At 41.0% G+C, this 15,679-nt stretch overlaps 1 protein-coding gene across 4 annotated transcripts in view; it reads right to left on the bottom strand.

Annotated features, from left to right (window-relative positions):
* Positions 1 to 5,686: 5,686 nt before the first annotated feature.
* MGAT4A (alpha-1,3-mannosyl-glycoprotein 4-beta-N-acetylglucosaminyltransferase A) overlaps positions 5,687 to 15,679 on the bottom strand; it is a 117,810-nt gene continuing 107,817 nt past the window's right edge. For all 4 annotated transcript variants that reach the window (XM_072741133.1, XM_072741134.1, XM_025992487.2 and 1 more), the window contains exons 14-16: positions 15,591 to 15,657; positions 6,179 to 6,291; positions 5,687 to 6,059 (exon numbers count right to left, since the gene is read on the bottom strand). In XM_072741133.1, coding sequence (XP_072597234.1) covers positions 6,033 to 6,059; positions 6,179 to 6,291; positions 15,591 to 15,657 — 207 coding nt within the window. In that variant the 3' untranslated portion in view covers positions 5,687 to 6,032. The remainder of the gene's footprint in view (positions 6,060 to 6,178; positions 6,292 to 15,590; positions 15,658 to 15,679) is intronic.

Genomic DNA, 15,679 nt, shown 5'->3' with positions numbered 1-15,679 from the left:
AAATTTGAAAATGACTTCCTTTAAAAATCCAACAGGTACCTAAAATATTACTACAGATATTACCATTCACCCAATGAAAACATTTTCAGGAAAATATGTACAATACATTTAAGGAGAAAAAAAAATTCTGGTACAATCTGGAAAAGCAATTCCTCAAGCACCTTTTCTTAAGGGGTGCTTCCAGAAACATCTACAACCTTTCCAAACAGTGTTCTCAATGAGAAACACATTAGTTTTTCATTCCATAAATGAAACATTATGTTCAGTCAACTGATTTTTAAATCTTTGTTAGAAAACATCACTCTTTACTGAAATGAAAAGTGTTAAATCTGCTTACCTTACAGTGCTATCCATATCAGCCATTTTTAAGGTTCAAAGAATAAGTCTTCAAAAGGTATTTTCAACCAATATCAGCAAACACTGAGCATTTCAAATAATAGATGTCTAACCAAACTACCTAACTTTTGACTCGGAGGGATTTGCTAATTATTAATAAATACCAAAAAAAAACAACAACCAGGAGCAAGTGACACATAAAGTAGCCTGCCTCATGTCCAAGAGTGTCATTAGTTATTCCCCACAACAAACAACCCTTACTTGGAGAACAATTTTAGCACCACTATTAACATTTTTACTGCAATATGAACAACACCGAGAACGGTACTTTTCACAAAGTGCTTTCCATTCAATACCCAGCTTACTTTCTTGGACAATGTCTTCTAAATTGTTTATACACACACACACACACACACACACACACACACACACACTGGACTGCCAGCTCTTTCCTGTTTGTTTCCTTGAAAATGATCTAGTTAGTGCCCCAAAAAGGTGGAGTATTTCAGGCAAGAAGGTATTGATGACAGGGATATATATATAACAAGTCCTTTTTTTTTTTTTTTTTTTTAATACTGTGGTCATAGTCTTTTCAGCATTGTATGTTCACATGCATTAAAGAAATAAGCATACTGGTTTTCATGTTATATATCAAAAGTAGTAATTAAAACTGTACAGCTATCAAATTTTACACACTATAAATAATGCTACATAGCTTGGAAAAATTTACTTTTCTATAAAAGAAAGAGCTGGGTTATCTGAGTTCCCCTAGAACACGAAGATGATTATGACTTCCAATTTCTAACTTTCTGACAGTCTTAGCCTCTATTTTCTTCCCTTTTGCTCTGCTGTTCTTCTATCAAGGGTATGGCAATAGAGTAAAAATAAATACAAACCAAAATAAAATACAAACTTCATTAGCAATTAATGTTTTAGAAACAGATATTTTGGAAAATATTTGCAAAGTACAAAAATTTGGTTGGCACATACAGGATTTGATCCGTGCTTACACAATAACATAAATAAGTTTTAGTTTTTTAAGAAAAAGTGTGTTCTTCGATGCAGAGTAGATTATCCGATCTCTAAAGGCAGATTTTTTTCCTCTCCTAATCCTTCTTTAAAAATGCCACTGTTCATCAACTTTTAATAATATACTGAACAGGCTCAGAGCAGACTAAATCAGTACAAAGTATTACCTTTCCCAGGAAAAAGATTCCATATACACTGGGTCCTCATTCTGGAATGAGAACAATCCCGTTCTAGCAGTTTCTTTACAGAACATTGCTAAGATACTCAAGTTTTTGGCAACAAACTTCCAATCAATACTACTTGAGATTCTCTGGCAGAGAAACAAACCCCAGAGGAGGCCCACCAGGTATAAGTTTGCTAGTGTAAGACTTGATTCATGTGGTTATAGAGAGATCTCTAAGTTAACTATAGGCAATTAAGGGTGAAGACTTTTCCAACTCCCCTCTTTTAAATACAATTTTTTTCTATTGCTGCATAACAAATCACCACAAATTCAGAGGCTTAACACAATACCTATTTATTATCTCACAGTTCTACAGGTCAGAAGTCAGGGCAGGCTTGATTCGAGTTCTCTCAGCGCAGGGTCTCACAAGGCTGGAATCACGGTGTTGGCAGGACTGGGCTCTCATCTGCTGGAGAAGACTATTTGCAAGCTCGCTCAAGTTGTTGACTAATCAAGTTTCGGTGGCTGTAGGACTGTACTTCCCATTCCCTTGGCTGTTGGCTGAGGCCTCTCTTGGCTCCTTCCAGGCAACTGTGTTCCTTCTCCTGTGGTGCCTCCCATCTCAAATCAGCAGTGGTGCCTTGAGTCCATCTGCTTTGCATCTCTAACTTATGCTACCAGCCTGAGAATGGCTTTTAAAGGGCTCACACAGTTAGATTAGCTGCCCCCAGATAATCTCCCTTTCACTATATAACATAATTATGGGTGATATTGTATAGGTAAGACTGCTTCCGCCCACATGCAAAGGGCCAGGCCATCATCCACAGTACCTGAGGGTCATCTGTAGAATTCTGGCTACTACAAACCCACCCTGCTGTCAAGTAGAGCAGTCTCTCCAAATATGCTGTTTCCATGGTAAGCAAACTTGCCTTTGAGGATAGCATGGTTGGGAGACAACATTTCATGATGACAAATCAAAAAGAAGCCCCTCAGAACACTGCAGAAGGTTCTTGAAATGAAGACCCCTTCTGATCACTCATGGTGCAACCACTGATCTGAAAAGCTGCACCTTTCTCAAAGACCTCTCCGTGGTTGTATGTGTCTACAGCCTGCCTGCAAAATAATCCATGTGCATTCATTTTTTCCAAAGCTTTTCGATCTCACTGCCTGAAACCATTGTTCTTGACTACACAGTACAGCACGGAGCGCGCTGAAATAACACAAGAGGGGGCAGCACCGGGGGCCCAGCAGTTTAGCACTGCCTTTGGCCCAGGGCCTGATCCTGGAGTCCTGGGATCAAATCCCGTGTCAGGCTCCCTGCATGGAGCCTGCTTCTCCCTCTGCCTGTGTCTCTGCCTCGCTCTCTCTGTGTCTCTCTTTAATAAATAAAATCTTAAGAAATATATACAGCATGTGAGACCCAGAGACCTCAGAAAATCTGGGGTCTTAGAATCTCAGAAATAATCCTCAACCTTCTCAGTGACAATACTCCTCAATGCACTGTGATACATTCTGCATGCCTGCTCTTGCCCTCCTCATCAGAAGTCATTACTCTGGTTTCTAAAGTGTTCACACCAGTGCTCTTGACACAGTGCTGTCCCTCCAGAACTTTCTGTAGTGACTGCAGGTTCTGTATCTGTGCTGTCCTGTCCAGGCTAACAAGCACCTGAACTGCAGCTGCTGTGACTGAAGAGCTGAAGGTTTTCTTAGTTTAAATTTACGTGGTCACCCTGCGTTTCCTTGCTGCCATATGGGACAGGGCAGCTCTGGGGCCAGAACAGCTTATAGGAAATAAACACTAGATGCAAACCATGATTTATTTCTCTCTATGTGTTATTATATACTGGACACCACTGGACATTTTCCCCACTCACGATTCTGATAAAAAAAAAAAGTGGTTCAGTGTCCTTTCGAGGCCAACTGTATGCTCCCCTCAGTTCCAGGTTCTATCCCCAGACTTCACTCCCCAGCTACTCCTGAGGGCTGCCGCCTGCTTGAGGAAGACAGGACTGTTTCCATTTCTAAGGGTCTCCGGAGGAAGTGGGGGAAGGGAGAGACCGACAATGAGATGATCTGAGCACCTCTGCACCAGAGATGAAGGGCGAGTTGCAGGCTTGCCCCCGCACAGCTTGAAGCCTGGCACGTGGAAGAATGTGCATGTGCACACGCACACGCGTACGTGTGCGCACACACACACACTCCTCATGAACAACCCAAAACGGGACGGCTGGGGGGGAGGGGGAGAAGGGGGCAAGGACTGTAGGTAAAGGGAGTTAAAAAGAAAGGTGTGTGGGCTGGAGCAGCTGGTCCCCAGGGGCCTGCAGACCCGGCTGGCACCTGCCCCTTGCCCCGCACTCATGCCCGGCACTCCTGGCCAAAAATTCACTGGGGGGGGGGGGGGGGGGCACAGAGACTGAAAGCTGGGGGGATGTGGCTCAAAGGAGCCTTGGGGATGGGAGGGGAGCTGAGGCCGGGAGCGGAGGCTGAGCGTGAACGCAGGGAGGAGCTGGCTAGTGAGGCTCCCCAGTCCAAAGGCAGAGCCACGGAAGCAGGGCGAGGAGCCGCAGCCACCATCCACCCCCACCACCACCCCCACCTCCCCACCCCGGGGGTTTCCAGAGCACAGTCCTTCTCCCCAAAGCCAGGGCGGGCTACCGGGCAAGCAGGGAGGCCAGAGGACTTCGCAGCCCACCCCCAGGGCTTCCCTCCTGACGCTTGGCCGTTCTAGCAGCGGGTCAGTGTGTGAAGCAGCTGCCCAAATTTTATAACAAAAGGTTCTTTTCACACGAAACTGGCCTACAGGCATCAGGCCAGGAAAGCTTGAGGACAAAATAAAACTCAAAGAAAGCGAAAAGTAAATTTAAGAAACCCAGTAAAAAAATTTTAACTAGACTTGGACATAAAAATTATTAGTGGCAACGGGTAACTTTCTAATCCAGGAAAGTAACTAACGATTCCAACACAAGTAATGGAAAGACCTGTACCCTATGTGTCTCCCAACACTTCTCACTCCGTCACACTGTACAGAGCAAGGCTGTCTGAAAGCTCTTTGTTCAGCATCCTGTGAAACCACGGAAACGACTCCAGGCAAGAGGCAACAGCTGGCACTTCCAGCCTCAGCCACTGGCTAGTGGAGAGCTCAGGGGATCAATCTCTGCACGTCTACCTGTAACCCACCTGCAACCCCCCCACCCCCACCCCAGGCATACCAGGCTGGCTGGGAACTGACGCTGATAATTCGGAACTTCCTAAAAGTAAAATACTTTTGTAAAGATCACTGATTGCTAAGGCTGATAGTATTTTTGTTTACAGTAGTAATAACATTTGGAATTGCCTAAGAGCTTTTAAGTACTCTTCAGATAGGAATTTACTTGTAAGTTCATAATGCAACAGAACAAATCGTTTTGGAAAAACATACAACTGTTACAATACCTCTCCCTAAAAACCAATATTACAATTTTATTTTTCTTGAAAATTAAGTGATTTTGACTCATACAATAATATTGCCTAGAAAACATTTTGTCAGAACTCATAAAATGGGTGCAGATATAAAAGGATCAACGAGAGATAATGCATCTAACTCATGGATTCAAGACAAAGATTTAAAAAGAAAATAGAGTTTGTCATCTTACATATCAGAGCATATCAGAGGGAATGTAATGAGTTGAGTCCATGGTAATTTGGGTTGAATGCATGACCCCCACACATTAAAATTTATCAGACTGATTTTTTACACCATAAACAGTATATAGTAAAATAACCCTCAAGAAGGACATTGGTCTTTAAAATCTTGGCTTTACGGAATGACAAATGCCTTTGAAAATAGTTTGTTCTGAATCACTGCAATTATAAAAGTACTTCGGTTAGGAAATCAATCTAGAATCATTCTTAAATGGCAGTGCATTTGAAAAATGGCATTAATTTGTAATGTTTGCATTTCCAAAGAAAAATATAGAAAGAACTTAAAAAAGCAAGGTAACTTTTCAAAAAAAGTATTGATTCAAAAATTTACTGCACAAAAATATGTACTTCTTAAATGTTTCTAATAAATTAATTCCATAACATTTTTATGTATATTTATATATTTATATATATATAATCCCTGATAATCTATAAAAGAGGGTCTATAATAGTAAAATAAATGAACTTCAAAAGTACCCCCTTCATAAAATGTATTTAACATTAATTTTTCTCAAATTTAAGGAATGTAACAATATGTACAACTCTTATGTATTAGTATAATACCAAAATAGTACAAGTCATATTAACAGGCTGTCATAATTGTAAAATGTTTGAGTCAAGTTAAAATTGGAGGACAGCTTAGGTTTGAATGAATGCAATTATCCATGGGACGTTCACTTTCCAAGCGGAAATGACAATCATCTTATCTACAGTAGATTTCACAAGAGGTAGTGTTCAAGTAAAAAAAAAAAAGGTACATGCTTAACTATCTTTAATTAACAAATTCACAGGAAAAAATAGGTACTGGTTTCTTAGCAGATGGTCAGTTGGTGACTTTTTTAATATGAATCTGAAATACAAAATAACAAGAAGTACAATAAAGGTCTTACGCATGAAATCAAAATACGGTAAAAAAAAAAATAATAAAGTACCTTCTAAGCAGTGTACCAATAGCACACATTGTCTTACCTCATTAAGAATGGCCCAAACAGCAGAATTCTGAATAACCGAAAGTCGAAACGCTGAAATGGGGTTTAGCCTGGGATCCACCATTCCTTCGGCAACACCATTCTCAAATTTCCCTTCAAAATAAAAATCAACATGTGTTGGGTAGACTAAAACAGCACACATTAAATAGGACTTAAAACAGGGACGAAAAACAAAATATTTCCAGTGGACATCGTCAGACAGGGCCTGGGTTAACTTTTCCCTTCTTTCTACTTGTATTCAACTTTCAAATTTTTCATTAAGTATATATAAGTTTACATTAGAAGCAACCTATTAGATGAGGCAGAGCTATACTTTTTCCTATTGCAAATTAAATATATATACATATATATACATAATTTGTTCTTGATCAAAAATGTTTGAACATGTAGGTTTTTGATAAAATGTGACTTAACCAAGCCCTACCAAAGTATATTCTGTATCATTCCTTAGTCTGACCCTTTGAGGTTTAAGTTTGTAATAACACGTTTCAGTGCTTGCAGACATACATACTATGGTTGGCCTTGTGCACAGGCTCAATCTGTATGTATTTTATCCCTGTGTCACTTCTAGAAGGGATTATGAAGTGATACCTCCTCCAGGAGGTTCTAATAGAAAGCTCCTATGATAAGTTACAAACTGAAAAAGCTCTCCTTAGGGATAGGACCAAGACGTTCTATAAAAAGGTACCAGGCTCTGTATCCATTTTTTTCTTGCTGTGAGGAATATTCTAAAACCACAACAAAATGCTATTGAAAAAGTGACAGAAAAATGGTTTGTTCTGGGCCATGTTTTGTCATTTATAACGAGCTTTTAACCACAGATAATTTCAGGATTCTAAGCATCACAACTGGAGCCTAGCATAAAAATCTGGGTTGCAAAAAAGAAAAAGAAAAAAAAAAACCTGGGTTGCAAAAAATATGCATATTGCGCTTATGTGCAATCATAAAATCAAGGGGTGTTTTCTTCCATTAGCATTGTTGCAAGTAGTTTCTTTTTCCATTGGCTGCTAGTGGTTGCTATTTTAGGTCCTCTATGCATCACTAATGTAAGACGACGATGCTAGGTTATGTTGTTTCATACCAGTTTAGTTAGGGGTCCCACTTTCATTCCTCATGAGATTTTCTGTATTTCTCATATGCTTCTTCGCTTATGAATTCATCCAGTTCTGGAGGATTACCGAGTGCTATCTTGACCAGCCAACCATCTTCGCAACAAGATTTGTTGACAAGTCTTGGATTTTTCTGCAAGAGCTTCATTACTTTGAGTTACTTCTCCTGATAGAGAACAGGGTTCACTAGCAGCTTTCACACTTTCCAAAGCACCAAACCCATCTTGCCTGTTCAGTGTTGTCCCAAGGCCGGGCTGACTACAGTCAACAGTATCTCCCAAAGCTTCCTCCGCAAAATTGCTGATTCTCGCCGATTCTGATACCATTTCCTGCTGTTCTCCCTTCAGGCTAGTCTGTGAATTTACGCACGGGGAGCAGAGCAGGGCGCATGCGCGGGCCCAGGACAGAGGCTGGTACGGCCCCGCAGTGCGCATGCTCCGCTCAGCTCCTGGCGCCATGTTGGTAGCAGTGTGGGGCCGGATCCCGGCTGCTTCTTGTAAAGGGCAGATGGCAAGTATTTTGGGCTTTGGGGGCCAAGAGGAAAAGGGAAGATACCAGGTTGGTACTTACAGAAAGAGAAGTTTCCACAAAATGTTTACTGATGAAATCAAATTCTAACCAACAGTGAGTACTTTTATGTTTTTGCGAATGTAGGTGGACCAAGGAGAACATAGTTCCTTTGCGGGCTGGGGGTTAACATTTCAGGCACTGGGATTCAGAGTCATCCTCCTCATTACAACTGATTGCAAGTGTTCATCTGTGTGGATCCTTGAGAGCTTATGTAGTTTACCGTGGGTGGTGCCCCTCCCACGGCCTGGATACCGCGAGATCCATGGGTCTGCGAGCACGTGGTTTCAGTGGCGCAGCCTCGCCCCTTGGAAGGTGTTTATGATGGAATTCCCTTGGGTTCTTCTTGATATTTGCCATGTATGGGTCACTAGGCACAGGACATAAGTCACTTCCAAGCAAAAGTTAGGTGGAAGCCCCTGGATTAGTTTGTATAGTTCAAAAAATGTCATCCTTGACTTTACTGAAATACAAGGTTTGCATATAAGCACTATTTTGTCTCGTAATATTAGGTTGAATTAAGAAACATCATCAAGTCTTCAGCAAAAACTGACTTTCAAAGAGTTAACAGTAGTGAAGGGAAAAAATTCTGATTTTTTCTTCTAACTGGGAAAAATTCTAATCTTATTCCTGCCTCCCCCCCCCCCAAAAGAAAAAAAGAAAGTGGAAAAAGATTTTGTTTTGTTTTTGTTTTCCACGATAAAATTTATCACTGGTAAGCCCCAGAGCTGCTCTGTGGTCCAGCAAGTCACACTATTCATTCAGCTCATATTTCTGACTTAAATTCACAGAACTGATCATGGCAAAGCCTGTGAGGGTGAATGAAGTTCACTCCTGATGCTGCTGGTTCAAAAAAACAATGATATATGACAGATTCAAGTATTTCCCGTACACTATCTGATGAATAATAACTATTGGTTTTAAATGGTTTACATTTTCACAAACATTGTAAATTTATCTGACTACACTGCCTTCTTCATAGGCATCTTTACCACCATTCACTGTACCACATCCTAGCAGATTTCACTTCAGGTTGTACTCCGTTTGTGTTTTCTCAGCTTGCTGGAAAATATTCTTGCCTATACTTGCTTCCATGCAGACCATTCAGAGACCAATGCTTCAGTCACTTCAATCTTGGCATTGACTCCAAATAACTGGGTCGTACAAGTAACATATACCAACTTGAGACAAAATAACTTCCTTTTTTAATGGAAATGATAGAATTGAACCTATTTTTATTCTAGTGTTATCTTAGTGTAAGAAGATTTTTAGGCTTTCTTTGTCCTGCAGGTCCAGATCCGGTTTCCCACATATTATAATGACTTTTTATGCACTGAGATATCCCCAGATACTCTGCACGAGGATTTCTGACAGTGATCTTGCAAATAGCCTCATCCAAAAAGGTCCAAAATTCATTAGTGTACTTAAACCCTCACACACACAAATGCAAAAAGACCAGGAAAAAAAAATCACCAAAACAAAAAACCCCAGCAGCATCAAGTAGTTGGGAATCAACTAAGTAAAGAACATTTAGTGAAATCACATTTAATTTTGAGGAAGATGATACTGTTGGGGTTTTGGAAAGATAAACAACTGGCATAATAAAACACTTGCAGTATTTTTTCATCTTCTGTGAAGGGAGTTGTTTTCTTAACAAGATGTGAATATCTGTTACATAAATATTAAATGTAATTCTTATAATTACAATGAGGAGGAAACCTTCGAATACTCTCTGGTTTAAATTGTTTTCTATCCAACCTCTTTTTACATATCCATTTATTATTTTTATATTATTTTTATTGGTATTTTAGATGTTACAATTTACTTCTTTATCAGTCTGGTTTCAAAAAATACTATTTTGCCAATTACTAATAATCTTACAATGATATACATTTATTACCTTCCTGCCTTTTGTTACCACTTTCGTCTAGTTTACCTTAAAATATGCTATAAATATATCACATTGACAACTACACAGTCAATAGTCTGTTTTTTGACTGATACCATTTCCAATGTCCTCAATTCTTCAAGCAGTTTTTGCTGAAAGCTTAATGGCCTATAAGTTTATTTTATCTGCACATGTATCTTTGGCTGCTCTGATTAAATATGATTTTTTAAAAGATTTTATTTATTTTTTTTTGATAGAGAGAGGATGCACAAGCAGGGAGAGCAGCAAGCAGAGGGAGAGGGAGAGGGAGAAGCAGGCTCCCTGCCAAGTAGGGAGTCTGATGCAGGGCTCAATCCCAGGGCCGGATCCAGGGATCATGGCCTGAGCTGAAGGCAGACACTTAACTGACTGAGCCACCCAGGTGCCCCTAATTAAATACAGTTTAACTCACTATTGGTAATCAGTTTTATTTTCTTGGCTAAGACACAAGTGACTCTGAAACTCACTTAGGTTACAGCCTCATTTGAATTTTTTATTTTTGTGAAGAAATTCTGCTGGAATGAAATACTCTTTTAAGTTTTCTAATTTTCTGACCTCTGCTTTCCTGTGAGTTGGGAGTATTATGAGGGCTCAGAATGGTAATATATTCTCTAGCACAGCTGTTGCATCACAGCATAATAACCACGATGACCTGGCATCTGATTCTGTAAAATTACCCACACTTTCAGTGTTAGAAAGCACTGACATTCAAAGTCCACTTGTATAGTTTTGACATGATGGGTACACACTGGTCATTTTTTAAAAAATGTCCCAGTATGGTGGTACACAGGTGCGTGTGGCACTTGAAAACCTGTCAAATTATAAATGCATTGCTGCCATTTGTAGTGCACTGAGTGCTGATACAAAGCAATCAGAGCACCACCTCAACCTCTACTGCAACTACTTGCTCATCTCTGCTGTTGTAGCATAAAAGCACACACAGACAATACATAAATAAAGGAGCATGGCTATGTTCCAATAAAACTTTTATTTATGGACACCGAAATTTAAATTGTTTATAATTTTTACATGTTACAACATATAATTCGTTTTTTCTCAAACCACTTAAAAATAAAAGTGAAACAAAAATTTTAAACATTCTAAGCAAAAACAGGAAATGGGGGGGGGGGTGAAAAACAACAGGAAGTGGGCCAGATCTGGACCAAGGGCTATTGTTTACTCATCATGCAGTCTACTCCAGAGTTTTACAATATAATCACTAGGCTTTTAGTAAGGTATGTTCAACTTGAAAACCATACCAGAGAATACTTGTGTATTTTTTTAAAGATTTATTTATTTTAGAGAGAAAGAGCATGCACACATCGGAGTGGGGACAGGGGCAGAGGGAGAGGTACAAGCAGACTCCATGCTGAGTGCGGAACCCCATGCCAGCCTCAATCTCACAACCCTAAGATCATGATGTGAGCCAAAATCAAGAGTCCTATGTTTAACTGACTAAGCCACTAAGATGCCCCCAAGATTTGTAATATTAAACATATCAACTTCCAAAGTAATATTTTTATTTAAAAAGTATTAATTTTATTTCAGAAGAGTATATCCATGTTGGGGCTATAATGGGGTAGGAAGTATATGCTACAAAAAAGTGTTACTGCATTACTGAGTTAGGGCTGAAAAATAGTATGAAATTAAAACATTTTAATGAGATATTATACTGTCATCTGATTGAGCTCATTTATTATTTTTTTTTAATTGAGCTCATTTAATTAGAAAGATGATTATCTAATGATATAACTGGCCTCATTACAACACTTTTTACCCAGGGGCCACCTGGGTGGTGCAGTCAGTTAAGTGGTCAGTCAGGTTGTGATCTCAGGGTTGTGAGATCTAGCCCTGCACTGGGCTCTGGTTAAGACTCTTTCCCTCTTCCTCTGTGACTCTCACCCTAGCATGCAGGCACCCACATACACTCTCCAAAATAAATAAATCTTAAAAAAAAAAAAAAAAAAACACTTTTCACCCAGGATTTTATCCTGCAGATATACTCTGACATGTCTGAAGAGTATATATTGCAGCAAAAACTGCAAACATCCATCCATCACTAGGTGACTGGCTCTATAAATTATGATATGCTGTATAACACGAGGGAATTCTGGGCAGCCAATTAAAAGAATGAAGAAAGAATACAAATAATAAACTAAAACTGAAGATAATGCAGCTAAAGACCTACTTGCATTCCCAATGCAGAGAAACTCTCATACATGTGCAGAATTGTTCAGACCAACATTGTTTGTAACAGGAAAAAAAATGGAAACAAATTTAATAGCCAAACAGGAGAACAGTGATATATATTCATCCATGGAAATTTACACAGCAGTGAAAAATGAATGAGCCATTGATACATCCACATGGACGAATCTCATGATGGTCAGAGAAGACAAACTGTAGACTACAGAACATCTCATTGCTCTCAAATTTAAGAACAAGCAAATTAACACTGTGCGTTGTTCAGGAATGTATCACACATAGGTAATAAAAGCATACGTGCAAACGGTAACCACGACACTCAGGACAGTAGTTCTCGTCAGGTGGAAGGGGAAAAGAAGATATTAGGGAAGAACAACTGACTGGCACATCTCAAGCCAGATACACAGATACTCATTACATTAGTATCTGTATCTTCTGTGCATCTGAAATGTTACAGCTTTTTGGAATGTTCATCTCCCCTGTATATAGGTATTTTGCTCAGTGAAAAGACAAGATGCAGAACAAAGTGCAGAGCACGTTATCACTTGTGTGTGATTGTGTGTTTTTGAAAAATATACTCATATATTTTTATTTATGAACAGAATACTTCTGGAAGGACACAGATCATTAAGGGAATTGCCTCCAGGAAGCACTGGGTAGGAGGGAAAAGAAGAGCAAAGGAGACTTAAGTTTCTGTCTTCAAACTTGCGTTTGGTACCATGTGCCTGTCCTATGTTTCCGAACAAGAAATGTAATTTTTGTCTCTGACCCAACAGTCTGGTAGGTCAGCATTGAAAGAAGGGGGAAAGGAAGGAGGAAATTACTGAGAAGTGACTAGAATTCCCAAATCCTGGCACTGGCGAGACTTCCAGGGTCCCGCCCTCTGAGCCCTCCTGGCACCTCACCCAACGGCCCTCCATCCTCTCCTTCCAGGGTTTCTGACAAGGCTCTTCCCCTCACAGCTTTAACTTACTAATGACGGCAGGATTTCCTTCAACAAGGCTGTCCTCGGCCGTGATGCTGTACCCGCCCACCCTGCCCCCAGCCGTCATGGCTCCACTACCTGCCGGCTGGGTTCCATCTTCAACACGCCTTCAAACATAAATGGCTGCACACTCTGCCCAGTTAAGTCCAGGCCCCCACGTGGGGCCTGTCTTTGTGGCTTGTTCCCACCGCAGGAGGCTCTTAGTAGTTCTCTCCTTCCCTGGTTCTGTCAAACTTCTGGATGGTCTACAATTTAGCTACCTGTCTCCTCTTAGTTGCTTGCCATCAAAATCTCCGTTGTATTCCACAGTGTCCCTCAGAGGCCTCAACTCCCCCAGGCTCTGTTTCAAGTTTATCAGTCCCCTCAGGGAGAGCTCCAGTGTTCAACTGACTCTCTCCTGGAGAACACCTCTGCACCACTGCTCAGGATCTTTGGTAGGGACATCAGCCCACTTACCTTGGAGTGACACCCCTGCTCTCTGAGCACTGACTGGGTTGTAGCAGTCACCCTTTGTTTTCCTGGCTTCCATCTCCCAGGGTGCTGGGGCAAGGGAGCTCAGGTGAGGGTGATGAGGGTCACCCCTGAGTGAGGTTGGGTTGGAGGAAGGAGCCTCACATCTCTTAGCTGCTCTGTTCTGGAATCGAGTTTCTGCAATATGGAGTTGAGGATGATGACAGATGCTGGCAGCCTGCTCTTCCCAGTGAGAAACCACAGCCCTACGGTGGGAGCTGGTGGAAAGGAGTCTAGCGCTCCTGGCTGCACCCACAGAGAGCAGCATTTGGGTCTCACTGAGCTTGGGCAGAGTAGGTAGTGGAGCAGGTCAGGTCGCTCCCAAACACCACAGCCCCTTCATGTACTTACTGAGATTCAGATTTGAGTAATGGCTCTCCATTTGCTATATTTTCTTGAAAATAATTTTCACCAGTTATGGCTGTTTCACCAAGAGAAAGTTGCCTGCAAAGCTATTCCACTAGAGCATACTTAGGGAGAATTATATTCAATTGCAAAAAAGTCGATTGCTCTTTGTTTCTGATGTACCTTTTTGTTACACAAAAAGACTGGCTGATCCGTAAATTCTCTTCAGTTCTAAATATGAATGAGTTGATGTTTTAGATGGTATTATCTTCAAATTGCTGCAGAGAACTTACTACGAATGTTCAATTTCCTATGCTTTCCTAACCTAGAACACAACAGTCTCAGACACTAAATAACTGACAAGTAATAGGGTTAATAAATGTCTTGTATATGCAGCCAATTTTATGTACATTTTTAGAAACGAGCTAAGATAATCCAAATATGAAAATAATTAAATTCATCCATCCACCAGAATGACACAAAAATTAGGGTTATCATCCAAGCCTGGTAGCAGAAACAATGCCACCAAATGTAAAACCGCTCTAGAAAGAATTTTAAGAACGTATCTGTCCTGTAATACAATGTAAACTTAACCAATACTCTCTTCTGCCTACTATTGAGGAAAGCATTCATTTGTTTTAAATAAAAGAAAATATGTAATCATTCACTGAGTTGATGACCATGCAGCTACAGGCCCCATGTCAACTGCAGACACATGAGGGACAAGCCCCCCTCCCTTCCCACAGTGAGTGCGCACGACTGTGGCACAGCAAGGTTACACGGTCAGGGCGCACAGAGCATGGTAACAAAGAGCAGAGAGGAGGGGCAAATGCAGCGTTTAATAAAGAATGAGAAAGCATTCAATTAGGAGAAATAGCAGTCAGTCATTTCAGGCGGAGAAAATGGCCAGACATATGGCTGCACGTGAGGACAAGGAACATTAGAGGAACGAGTGTCTGAGGACCAGGGACATTAAGGAAAAAAGGAAGCAAGATGTTAAAATGGACGGAAGCTCAGGGATCTGATGATGGAATGTGGTTAAGGTCCATCCCCAGGTTAACATAATGGGAACACGTACATTTTAGAAAGGAAACCATGGTGGCTCCGGGGAAAGCCAAGGAAAGGACGCAGGGAGATGCAGTCCTTCCCTGGCTCAGAAGTGGAGGCGGAGGCCGAGAGCACTGTCCCAGGCCAAGGACTATGCATTCCCACACAGACAGATGTGTTTCATGCTAATGCACAGTGCAAGGGAGGTGGGTGCTCAGGGTGTCTCCCAGAGTTGGGCATAAGCAACCAGGTGAATGGTGACATCGAAAACCATGGGGACCAAAAGACATGACCGTGTTAGGGATGCTCAGAGTAGATGAGTGTGGGGCCACTCAGAAGGCACACAGACCTGAAGGTTTGGGGGGAGGTGCGGGCTAAAAGCACAGATTCTGGCACGTGGATGCTGCATGCACTCTGCAAGTAGCTGAGGTCACCCCGTGAGACTGCAGATTACCTATCAGTGAGGGGGACAGTGAAGGGGCAGGTGGACAGAGGAAGAGGAACCAGCAAATGAACCTTTGATCTGAGCTCCTAGTTGGGTTGAGATAATAAAAGTATGTAGTGACACATGAGGACAAACAACTTGGGAGCACACTGGTAACTGTAACCCTAAAGTGCTTAATGTCCAACAAGAATTTAAAACTAGAAGTAAGTACAGAAAAGTCAAGCACATTTTACTAAAGCAGGAGGTTATTACCTATTCTGAAATAACCATCTTCTAATCGTTTGTCTTTGGTTTCTTTGCTTATTTCCAAACCTTCACTCTAAAACAGAACAGAAACATTA

This window comes from Vulpes vulpes, chromosome 16, assembly GCF_048418805.1.
Source record: "Vulpes vulpes isolate BD-2025 chromosome 16, VulVul3, whole genome shotgun sequence".
NCBI classification, from domain to species: domain Eukaryota; kingdom Metazoa; phylum Chordata; class Mammalia; order Carnivora; family Canidae; genus Vulpes; species Vulpes vulpes.
This window is presented reverse-complemented; position numbering and strand designations above follow the sequence as displayed.